Genomic DNA, 12,377 nt, shown 5'->3' on the forward strand with positions numbered 1-12,377 from the left:
TTTTTTTTTTTTTTTTTTTTTTTTTTTGAGACATGGTCTCTGTGTGTAGCCCTGGCTGTCCTGGAACTCACTCTGTAGACCAGGCTGGCCTCTACCACTTGGCTTACAGTCTAATCATATGGAGGTGTTTTCTCAGTGGAGGCTCCCTACCCTGATGAATAGCTCATGTCGAGTTGACATAAAACCAGCCAGTAGAGATGTATAAATAACACTACAAATAATGGTTAATGGAATCGAATGATAAAATGGGCCGGAGAAATGGCTCAGCGATTAAGAGCACTGACTGCTGTTCCAGAGGTTCAGTTCCCAGCACCCGCATGGGGGCTCACAACCAACTCCCCTGGCTTCCACAGGCACTGCACCGACGTACACACAGGGAAAATATTCACATACATGAAGTGAATTGTAAAAGCCAACAAAGGCAGTGTGACTGGATGTAGGCGACTTAGCTGCCATGTGCAATTGCTCGGTCACCATGAAGAGCAGCTCGGATCCCAGCACCCACAAAATGACCTGAGAGATTGTACCTGCCTGTAACCACAGCGTGCACTCACAATGCACACATGCACATACAGATACACTCGTAAAACAATGTTTTTAAAAGTATAGCCAGACATGGTGGCTCACACCTTTAATCCCAGCGCTAGGGAGACAGAGGCAGGTGGAGGCTTTGTGACTTTCAGGCCAGCCTGGTCTACATAGAGACACGCTGTCTAAGAAGAAAAGAATTAAGCCAGTCCAATTCTGATTCTGGATTAGTCTCTTTGGTACTGCCAGTTCTTGCCTTATGTGTTTGGCAGTTGTGTTATTAGGTTCAGATGCGTTTGTTGTTGCTTTGTCTGAGTGTGTCTTCTGTGGATATGAGGCGTAAGTACCTCAGACTGGAACATGGCCATGGTAGCCTACAATTCTTGTCTCTGCTCATTTGCCTCCAATATAACCAGATCTTTGTGTTTAAAGTATCTGGTAGTAAAATTATCTTAGGGTCATTTGTCTGACATCAGTTATCTATGTAGACTGGAGCTCATTCCTTGGACCAGGCTGGCCTTGAACTCACAGAGATCCACTCCTTGAGTGCTGGAGTTAAGTGGGTGCTACCAGGACTGGTCTAGATTTTGCTGTTGTTGTTTTGTTTCCTCTTTTTAAAAATTGTAATATGTATGGGTACTTGACCTGCATGTGTGTTTGTGCACCGTAAGTGTGCCTTTTGAAGCCAGATAGGGTGTGAGATCTGCTGAGACTGGAGTTAGGGACGGTTGTGAATGGTGTGGGTGTTGGGGACACGACCCTGGGTCCTCTGCAAGGGCTACAAGTGCTGTTAACCGTGGAGCCACTCGAGCCCTGGCCTAACTTTTTTTGATTGCCACGTGCTAGCTTGTGTGTAGAGGGTGAGCGCACTAGATGTCTGTGCAGAGGCAGAAGGTAACGGCAGCCGCTGGCTCTCTGCTCTCATTGGTTGGGTTCAGGGGAGCACTTGTGCCGTCAGCCTTGGCCCCAGTCACCCCTCACACTGGGTCTTCTTGCACTCCCTACTTCTTGCTCGATAGTGTGCTGAGTGGGCGTGTCCTGAGTGTGTGCTTCTGGCTCTCGCCCTTCTAGATAGTGAAGACAGACATTTTCTGCTCTCCAGTCTCATGTGTCCTTGGGACCTCTTAGTCCCTGTGGCATGCATGTTACGTCCAGGTGATAGTTGCCAAGCAACACTGAAGTCTTCCCAGGCCTCCTTGTGGGATGTCCTCTGTCCTGCCCCCTCCATCCCCCCCCCCTTCAGCCTCTCCCTCTGTCCTCCCTGCTTCATTCTCCCTGTGCCCTCCCTCCCAGCTCTGTCCTCCCTCAGCCTAGTCCACAGCCCCACCCACTCCTGTTGGTATTTCTAACAGAACCAGCCCAGAGCACTGCTGTGTACATTTCTTGGAATGAAGAACTGAAGACAGCCTCCCCTTACAGGCTGGCTTCCAAGATTACATCATCTCTGCTCCTTTGCCAACTCTATGACCCTCCAAGGTAAGGAGCTGGCTGGGCCTGCCTTGAGTGCCTCTGCCACGCACGTACATCATGCCCACGTCCCAGGTCTGAGGGCTGCTGGGTGGCAGTGTCCCTGTCCTCTGTACCTGCTGTCCAGCAGAAACCCTTGAGTTGTGTGCTCTCCACTGCACAGTGGCGCATCTGCATCTGGTCACAGTGTGTGCACCAGCACCACCCACCTGGTACTCACCCATCAACACTCACCACCTCTCTGCCCCTCACCAACCCTTCTTCCACCCCTCCACGTATATCCAACCATTCACAAACCCACTGTCTCCTTACCCATCTCCACCGACTCACCCTCCCATCTATGCAAACCCCCATCTGTCCCTACCTACCAAACCTCATCCTTTGCCCCCCCCCCAGACTTTTCTGCCTGGCACAGGAATGGCAGCAATGCAGCCGGCAGCTCAGCTCCAGTTCCAGAACGTCATGTCACCTAGCGGGCCATGCCTCTCTCAGCCTATCCCCATTCACCAAGAGAAAGTGGCCAAGCTACGTCCTCAGACCCAGAATGACTCCTATCCGTCCCAGGAGCTGGTAGTGTTGCCATCACAGGAAGTGCCTCGCCTGCGGGCAGTGGTGGAGAGCCAGGCCTTCAGGAACATCCTGGTGGATGAGATGGACATGATGGTGTCACGGGCAGCCACTGTCATCCAAGCCAGCTGGAAGGGCTACCGGCTGCGGCAGAAGCTCATCTCCCAGATGACGGCGGCCAAGGCCATCCAGGAGGCCTGGCGACGCTTCAGCACGCGCCGGCTGATGCACTCCAACAAGCTGACTGTTAAGAAAGCGAAGAGGGAGGAAGAAAGGGACATCCCTTACCACCAGCCACAGCAGGTACGCTTTCATGCCCCAGAGGACCAGCCACCAGTCATGGTGACTAAAGAGACTCAGTTCCCGTCCTTTGACAACCTGGTCCCTTCACAAGCCACAGCAGGTCCCTGTGCGAGCAGAGTCCCCAGAGGTGGTCTCCATCCACAGTGTGTGATTGACAGACTCACAGTTCCCAAGTATCAGCCCTACATGTTGACCAAGACTTTTCGGAGCTCTTGTCTCATGAGACACTTGGAGGGGGACAGTCTGAAGATCAGGCATGTGGCTTCCAAGACCATCAAAGTGGGGACCCTAGAGGCAGCAGCAACAGGGAGATATGGCCAGGCCATGCATGGATCCCTGAAGACCCAGACCCAGGCTCACATAGAAACAGATGTTCCCAAGGCCCCACTGCATATATATCCAGTCAACAAGACCCATACCAAGGTGTGTCCAGTGGCTGCTGCTGCCCCTGAAACCTCAGCCACAATGTCCACAGCACCAAGAAGTGCACCCCAGACATGCCCCACATCCCCAGCGACAGTCATGAAGATGCAAGCAGCAACCAGACCGACCTCCCCAATGATCAGGCCCCCAGCTCCTGTGCGACCCAATTCTTCACTTGCTAACGCCACACCGCAGATGCAGGTGCATTCCATGGTGCCCGGGGCCAGGGTACAGCCCCCAGGTTCTGCTGTGGCCTCTACAATCAAGGCCTTACCACACTTTGGAGCTCCTGTCATGAAGGTTCCACTGCAAACTGGCCCTGGGTTCACAATGACAAAGACCTCACTCCAGATGAGACCAATGGTCAGAAGCCAAGCTCAGACATACACAGTGTCCACTTCATCCAAAACCTCCCATTCAAGCCCCACGGTCAAGCCTTCACCCCAGACACGCCTGGCAACTATGATAACCAAGACCCCAGCTCAGTTGCGCTCCGTAGCTGCTATGTTCAGGACCCTATGTGGTGGTACAACTGAGACGGTAGCCTCAAGTCCCGGGTGTTCATCCCGAAGTCCAGTGGTCGCTGGTAACACCCCATCCCAGGTCCACTTGAATAGCACAAAGGCCAAGGTCGCCGTGAGCACCAAGCAGGCCACTGCAGTCGTCAAGGTGAACTCTCAGTCATACTTGGGCAGGTGTGGGTCCCAGGGGAATCTAGACACCATAGTTCCTAAGCCTCCAGCCACGTATCCACTGGAAGTAGAAAAGATGAAGTCTTGTCCCGCAAGGTCCCCCAAGAAGGAAGCAGCTCTCAAAACTAACACAACCATTGCAGCCAGAGCTCTGTCTTGGACAAAAGTGATGGGAGATCGGAGCAAGGCCCTGACTCAGATGGAGCAGAGGGCAGAGATCATAAAGGTTCACTACAGGGTGTACATGCCTGAAGAGATTCCTGTGACCCTGACCCAGGCCCAGATGGCTGTCCCCCTGACCAAGAGCTCCTCCCCAATCCAGCCGCCCCCCTGCCGTGCCCGAACTCCACCGGCCTCACCCTTCTGTAAAGCTATGTCCCAGTCTTGCATGCCCTCTGGGCTGGCCCACGGCACACCTGAAGGACGGCGTCCACCTGTAGGCCTCTCTGCCTCCCTGTCCTCCTCACCACTGGCCGCACACCTGATGTCACTCACGGCCCAGCTCCAACCTGCTTGTGAACAGGCCAGATCTGTGTGTCGAGATCATCTGACCAGGTCGTGCCCAGCCTCAGCCTCTCTGCAGGCAGGGACCTCGGGGACCTTAGTTCCTCCTGAAGTGTACCCACACACATACTCACCCACCTCTGCTCCCCAGCACCACATGGCCTCTCTCCCGGCAAAAAGCTCATCTCAGCTTCGTCCACCTGCTGAACATGCAAAGACCATGAACACTAAAACCACCAAGGCAGCATGCCAGGTCTGTCCATCCGCTAAGCTCAGCAAGGCCCCATCCCTGGCCCAGCTCATCACGTGTCTGGCTAAGGTTCCGTCCCAGGCCCAGCTGGCCACCGAAACAGCCAAGTGCCTCTTGGCTGCCCACCCTACCACCGACCTCAGTAGCAAGACCCAGTCACAGACATTCCTGAGCTCCTCCAAGGCATCTGTCCAGTTGTGGCAACATTTGGGGACACTTAGCACCGGATCCTGTGCCAAGCCAGATGACAGGGGTGTGGCCCAGCCCCAGCTCCATAGCCATGCACCAAACAAGACCATGCAGAACCCACGTTCAGTAGCCACAGATAGCCAAGGCATGCTGATACCTCTGATGACTCCCAGTGGACACCCAGTGTGCAATGCAGAATCCTGGGGTGACAGTGGACGGGCACGGACCCCACCTCCATCCCCCGTGCCCAACCAGGCAGTGTCATGCCATGACGACCTGGCAGCGTCTGTTGCATCGCTGTGTGCAGACCTGGTGGCCATGCTGGGCTCCCCTGAAGACCTGCGGACACTCCTGATCAAGACACTTTCTCAGGGGGAAGTAAGGACGGCATTGAGCCAGGCCCTATCCCGGGAGGTCCTAGGGTCGTCTGTGGTCAAGGCCCTGCCCCAAGGCATGCTGGGAATGGCACTGATGAAGGCTCTGTCGTGGGGTGAACTGGGTATCACCCTGTCCCGGGCCCTGTCCCGTGGCGAGCTGCGTCCAGAACTCAACAAGGCCACACAGGGCAAGCTGGCCGAGGTCCTGTGTAAGGCCTTGACAGAAGATGAGAGGGCCACACTCAGCCAGGCACTGTGCCAGGGTGAGCTGGGTGCTGTCTTCACTCAGTCCTTGGCCCAGATGGCCCGGAGAACAGGCACCTTCCTCCCTAAGGCCACCTCAAAAACAGTGGGGAGCCAGATGACCACAGCGCCTGCCCCAGTGGAGGTGACTTGCAGCGGGAGTCTGTCGGTGGCGTGGGGACCTACGATGGGTCCTGTAGGAGCACGGTGTAGCAAGGTCAGGCCACCATGGGAGGGCTTGCCCTGGGAACAGCCTGATGGGATCCTGTGGGAGAGAAGGGTTAGGGTCACATCGGAAGGGTCACCCTGCTCGCTACAGTCCACCGTAGGCTCTTTTACTGGAGGGAAGGTCACCGGAACTTACTGCTGTCCTCTACTCAAAATACCCACGCTGTCCGGGGAGGTAGGTTCGGTCCTTTATTCTGGTCTCTATCTGAGGTCGTTGGATCTTGACTCCATGGCATGTGGTGAGGGTCCCCATGTCCCCAAGCGACCGTCCCAGCCACCACCTCCTAGTCTATGGCAGCCACTTGTTGCCAACGGTGTAGGCCCAAGCAGTAACCAGCCACCAGTGACCAGTAATAATAGCACAGCCCCAAGCTCCCACCAGCCATCTGTGGCCAGCAGGGTACCCTACCCAGGGTCGTCATACCAAGAGGGCAACGTGGCGGCCAGCAAGCACTCGGGTCGCATGGGTGATGGGAAGCCCCCCATGTCCCCGTGGCCCTCTACCACTTGTCATGGCAATGTGTGTCAGTGTCCAGCCCTGGGGATGCACAAGAAGTCTCCCTGTAGCTACTGCTCTTCCCTAGTCAGGAGTCGAGGCTCACTGCCCAAGGAGACTTGTAGGCAGGTCCTGCCGTCGGGTCACAGACGAGTGATGGCACCACCAGGCAGTAAGGACATGGTTACCATAGTCAGAAATGTAGCAGAAGAACAGTGTAGTGATCAGTCATCATCAGGGTTCCCAAATCCTAAGTCACAGAAAGTCTCCAGCAGGTCTACCCTCAAACAGGAGAAGCACCCCCAAGTGCCCTTGGCCGCACCCCATTCCCTGAGCCAGGCCACTGACCACCACAGGTCCCTTCTGGATGAATTACTGGCCAAGATCCCACAGCACCCACAGATTGTGTTAGCCAAGAGCTATCCCAGGGTCCGCTGCCAGGACAGCTGTAACTCTCAGAGCTCCTTGCAGAGCAGCCCCTCAGCTAGCGCCTCCATTCCATCTAGCTTGCCACCTTCAGAGGGTCTGGAATGTAGCCGGGAGGGTGGCATGCAGGAATTCCAGCCAAAACTGAAGGAGATCAGAGAGGCGAGGTACAGGCTCCAGGGGCAGCTGGAGAGAACATGCCCAGCTGGTCCTCAGCGCATGCTCCCCAAGTTCCAACAGCCCCCTCTGGGACTTGGGCCCCTCTTCTCTAGCACCAGTCTGGCCTCGAATCTCCACTGGGACTCAGATAGCGGGTCTGACTATAGTACTGGGGACCTGACTGAGGGACTGTCCCAGGACTCAACCTGGCATAGGAGGGATCAGGTTCAGGCCAGGGACCAGAAACCAAATGGGGTCACTTTCCTGGATCCTGTCCAACCCAAAGACAAATTGGCTCATGGGGGAGCCCCAAGCCCTGTCCAGGCTCGCAAGACCAGTGAGGGATCTCAATTCCTAAGCCAACCATTAGAGGCCAGGGAGCTGTATCCAAGCTCATCTCAACCTGCAGGGTCCAGTGCTGTGTCCCCAAGCCTGGCTCAGCCATCCACAGGCACTGGAGTGGCCCCAAGCCTGGCCCATCCATCTGTGGCCACTAGGGTGCCCCCTACCTTAGCCCAGCCATCCATGGACACTGGGGTGTTCCCGGGCCTGACAGAGCCACTGATATATTATGGGTCATCTACAAACTTTAGTCAACCATTTATGTGCGCTGGAGGGTCCCCAATCTATACCCAGAAACACACGGTCTCTAGTGTACCCTCAAACTTTACGCAGACATCTGCTACTGGTGTGATGACCTTAAACAGCCAGTCAGTGAGCATTGGGGCAACTTCAAGTCAGGCTCAGCCATCTGCCACTACCCACGGAGCCCCGAGGCCCACTCAGTCACCTCTGAGTAGCTGGCCACCGCCTGGCTCCTCCATGCCCACACAGAGTGCAGGGCATCCAGACTCAGTCCAGACATCTGTAGCCACTGGGGTGTTCCCTAGCTTTTTCCAGCCATTCCCACCCTATAGCATGCCTTCACATTTTGCTCAACCTTACATGGCCACGGTTGTAACCCCAAACTATGTGCAGCCATGTATGTCCCACAGCATGTCTCCAAGTCTAGCCCCGGCTTTCATGGTCAGTGTTAGGTCCCCAACCCTGGCCCATGTATCTGTGGCCAACAGGGCATCGCCAAACCACGGTCAGCCAACCACAGCCAGCACTGTGGTCCCTGGAGTGCTCAAGGTGCCTCTGTCCAACAGGGTGCCCCCCGGTCTGAACTCCCCATTTCTAGCTCCCAGAATTTACCCCGATCTGTCCAATGTCCCTGCGGCTACCTTGGGAGCCTTGAGCCTGTTGCCGCCCACCGTGGTGTGTGGTGTGGGTCGTGGGGTGAGCAAGCCGGCTTTCAGCCCACAGCAGCACACACAGCGGGACAGCAGGGCAACTCAAAGCCAGTCCCCCATGTCCAACCGAGGTGGGGCGCAGCCATGTGTGAAGACTACACCAGACCAGCCATCGCTGGGAGTCTGCAGCAGCCCAGGTGGGAACTTCCCGATAGGTGCTAGGAGCCCGTCTGCCCCTCAGACTCCCACTGTTCACTCTGAGCCTACCCAGGCCAGCAAGGGGTCCCCAAGTCCTGTGGCTCAGCCCATGCATGGCCTTGGCCAGACTTCTGTGTCTCCTGCCGTAGGGACCAGTGTCCCATGCCAGGCTTTGTTCGGGGGCATAGCCCCAGGGATGCCCCAGGGGCCGCTGACTACTGGACTCTTCCTTAGTGTGTGTCAGGGGGCCAACCCACCCCCCATGGCTGCCTGGGCCTCACCAGCAGATGTCCACTGGACTCAAAATCAGGCTGCCATGGCCACAGGGGTGGGCCAGAGTCCATGCCCAGCCACTATGTCCAGGATGCAGGCCCCAGCTGGGCTCTTCCCAAACCAGCTGGGCACCAGCGTCCCTCAGCCCTGCGCCACTCTCCCTATTACATTAGACCCCCAGCTCTTCTCTATGGCCACCATGGTCCAACCCAGTTATCAATATGTAGGTATGATCATTGCAGATCCAGTAGGTGCTGTGGGCGGGGCTTTGCCCCAGGGTCCTGTGGATGGAGAGGCGTCTTCAGCACCGGCTGCCAAGCCTGTGGTTGAGAGCAAGACTCCCAACCTTCCTCAAGTGTCCCTGATCAGGGATGCAGGCAAGAGTGTCCCCCCTGAGTCCGCAGCAGATGGAGTGGCCCAGAATGTCCCCCCAGAGTCCACGGTGGAAGGTGTGGTACAGAGAGTCCCCCCAGAGTCCACCGTGGAAGGTGTGGTACAGAGAGTCCCCCCAGAGTCCACGGTGGATGGTGTGACCCAGAATGTTCCCCCAGAGTCTACAGTAGGTGTCAGGATCCAGAACCCATTGACAGAATCAGTGATTAGTAGTGAGGGTCAGAGCCCCCACAGAGATGCTGGGGCCAGTGATGTGGCCCTCAACCTCCCTCCATGCCCTGTGGCTAGCAGCAAGGCCCCTGGTCACCCTCAAGAGATTGATGGTGAGAGGAAGAAGCTGAGCCCAGCCATAGAACCCTCACCAAGCTCCCAGAGTTCAAGAACCTGCCCGAGTTTTGTGGCCAGCAGGACAAATAGCATGGCCCCACTGGGGTCCATGCTGGTAGGGATCTGTCCACGTCCCTTTCAGGCAACACAGTATAGGGAAGTCTCCCAGGTCCCCTTCCTGGCTTCATCTGTCAACAGCCTGGCCAGTGCTCACTCTCCAGCAGTACAGAAACTGGCTGAAGACTCACACCACTTGCCCACAGTCTTGTCAAGTGCCTCACAGATTAGCCAAGACTCTGGGCTGACAAAGCGTGTAGGTGTCGATGACCTGATGCTGCCAAATCCAGGACAAATGGCTGACACAGTGTCCTCAATGGTGGCACCTAGCACAGACTCTGTCACACCGCAGGGCACTGAGACTGAGTCAGAACTGAGGGCAGGCCTCGGTGCTGCAGGAAGAGAGTGTCATGGACAGACGCCTCTGGCAGCTGAAAATGCTCTCAAAGACCAAATATTCTCAAAGGCTCTGTTGAACAAGGAGGCTCCCAGACAAGCCAACAGTGTGCTCCCTGTCCCTAAACAGGCCCCAAGTTTAGATAAGCACCCAATAGCCAATAGCATCACTGTCCCGCCCTTAGCCTCAGAAAGCAACAGTGATCTCCCGAGCCTGCCCCCTGCTCCCAGGGTCCCCAGCTTGCAGGCCGCTGTGGACAATTCCAGCCAACTTCTGGCTCCCAATGTCTCAGTGGCACCGCTGAGTACAGGCAAACCTGGGGCAGCTGAGTTGCCTCTAGGGTCTGAGGAGACCAAGCCTGGAAACCCCAGAGCTGTCGAGAACTCAGGGGGGACAGACTCAGCACCCCCATCTAAAAATGGGGTGTCTAGTGCCTCCCAGATTGGAGAACCTCAGGGCCACACCAAGAGTGACCACCAAGAGTCCCTCACTGCTAAAAAGCCCTACCAACCCAGTCAAGTCAGCTTTGTCTCAGAGCTTCTAGAAGGTCCCATGAACAGATTGCCCCCCTTTAGTCATCCACTCAAGCCACTACCTTGGGTCTCATTGGACAGTCACAAGGAGCCCTCAGGGACATCCACGGCGGGCATCACACCCATTATCCACGTGGGGGATGAGAGGAGACAGAAGGCAACCTCAGGAATTCGGAGGGTGTCTCTGGTCCATGAGCCACCATCAGGTGGCTCCCAGAGACCCCTCCTTGATGAGGCTGCCCAGGATGGCAAACAGGTTGGTCCACCAAAACCAATGCTAAGCCTCACCACACACCTTGACCAGAGGCCCACTCCTGTCACAGGCCCCAGAGTTAGCTATGATAGGGGTTCCCTGGTCCTAACCATGCCCCATGACCAAAACAGCCCTGTCACTGGCTATGATGGGGTCTCAAGGATCTCCACTGTACCTCACAGCCAAAAACATCCACAGGTCATAGTCCCTAAAACTAGTGAGGGCTCTCGAAGAGTCCCCACCATGCTCTATGGCCACAGACTTCAACACAGCATGGTGGGTGAGACAAGCCTTGGTGGGAGTTCCTGGGGCCCCAGATCCACACCTCACAGCCGCAGACCCCATCTTGTTACACACCCCAAAACTGGCCATAATACGATATCCCCACCCCCCACTGTACCTCAGGGCCCTGTGGATGCTGGCCTGGCCGCTGGCCAGTCATGGAATTCCAAAGTCCCCAACGTATCGGTCAGAGCCACAGCACATGCTGGGGCACCCCAAGGCATATGGTATCCCAGCAAGGGCCACAAGCCATGGGATTCCTGCGGTGCAGAGGCCGAGCTGGACCGCAAGCCTTCAGCTGAGCTGCTGATGTCAGTACAGGGCATGGAGAAAGTTGTCGTCCAGGCCGTCGTCACCATCCAAGCGTGTGCTCGTGGCTACCTGGTGCGCCGCACTGTGAAAGTGTGGCACCAGTGGGCCACCATCATCCAAGCTACGTGGCGTGGTTACCGTGTACGACGGAATCTGGAAAGGCTGTTCAGGGCCACCGCCACCATCCAGGCTGCCTGGCGCGGCTATTGCATTCGCCGGGCCCGGGCCCGCCAGGCACTGCTCCCTACTGTGTGGCCAGAACACAGTGGCCGAACCCAGGGAACCGTGGACAGCAGAAACAGCTCCGAGCACCGCTGCTTCCTATCCTGTCAGCCAGATGTCTGCAGCGTCTGCCAATCCCTGGGTCCCCCGGTAGAGAGTCCGCCCAGCGTCGTGATGCTTGTGGGGTCCCAGCCACGCACTTGCCACGTGTGTGGCCACACACTCTCCACGCGAGTGGTGCAGGGCTTTGGACAGGGCATCTCAGGCCAGCCTGTCTCTCGATGGGCCTCAGCATCCCAGCAGAGCACCCTTCTTAGCCGGCAGCACAGAGCATGCACCGTCATCCAGGCCGCCTGGAAGGGCTACAGGACCCGCCGGCAGCTCAGCCAGAAGCAGTCTGCAGCCAAGATGGTTCAGGCCATGTGGAGGGGCCATTACACCCGAAGCTGCCTCACCACGGACGCACTCTTGGGAACAGGAGGCCCGTGGAGCATCTCTAGGGACACTTCACGCCGTACCTCAAGAGCTTACTCTTTGCACTGGCCTGGCGTCTAGACCCCTCCCTGACTGTGGGCAAGAGACACCATCATGGCCATGTGGCCCCATGAGTCTTGTGAATAAAGCATGCTACAGCCTGACTCTGGTCATGTATCTTGAGTTAAGGGAGGAGCAAGGGGAATTCTAGACCGTGCCAGCAGCGAGGAGTTCCAGTGTCTCCAGCCCATGTGGTATCTGTAGTTAGGGTTGGGGACACTAATTATTTCCCAGGGGTCACAGGTCACTAGCAGGGAATCCTGTGTGTCACATGGCTAATGACTTGTAAAATGTCACAGCTGGGGGCTGGCGAGATGACTCAGCGGCTAAGAGCACCGACTGTTCTTCCAAAGGTCCTGAGTTCAAATCCCAGCAACCACATGGTGGCTCACAACCACCCGTAATGAGATCTGATGCCCTCTTCTGAAGACAGCTACAGTGTACTTATGTATAATAAATAAATCTTTAAAAAAAAAAAGTCACAGCTGGGACCAGTGAGATGACACAGT

The 12,377-nt window shown here is 56.3% G+C and overlaps 1 protein-coding gene across 1 annotated transcript; it reads left to right on the forward strand.

Moving 5' to 3' along the window:
- The first annotated feature begins 1,916 nt into the window (after window positions 1–1,916).
- Iqcn (IQ motif containing N) lies at window positions 1,917–11,935 on the forward strand. Its single transcript, XM_029532217.1, has 3 exons — window positions 1,917–2,004; window positions 2,392–5,760; window positions 10,924–11,935. Exons 2-3 carry the CDS (start codon window positions 2,413–2,415, stop codon window positions 11,887–11,889), a joined length of 4,314 nt encoding a protein of 1,437 aa, XP_029388077.1. The 5' UTR covers window positions 1,917–2,004; window positions 2,392–2,412; the 3' UTR covers window positions 11,890–11,935.
- Window positions 11,936–12,377: the final 442 nt, after the last annotated feature.

This window comes from Mus pahari, chromosome 19 (assembly GCF_900095145.1).
Source record: "Mus pahari chromosome 19, PAHARI_EIJ_v1.1, whole genome shotgun sequence".
Lineage (NCBI taxonomy): Eukaryota > Metazoa > Chordata > Mammalia > Rodentia > Muridae > Mus > Mus pahari.

What these genes read in the sequence shown, in the direction of transcription:
- Iqcn (XM_029532217.1), top strand. Translation starts at nt 2,413, where the DNA reads ATGGCAGCAATGCAGCCGGCAGCTCAGCTCCAGTTCCAGAACGTCATG. An exon ending in TAGGAGCACGGTGTAGCAAG is followed by an intron (nt 5,761 to 10,923) that starts GTCAGGCCACCA and finishes ACTGTACCTCAG; the next exon opens with GGCCCTGTGGATGCTGGCCT.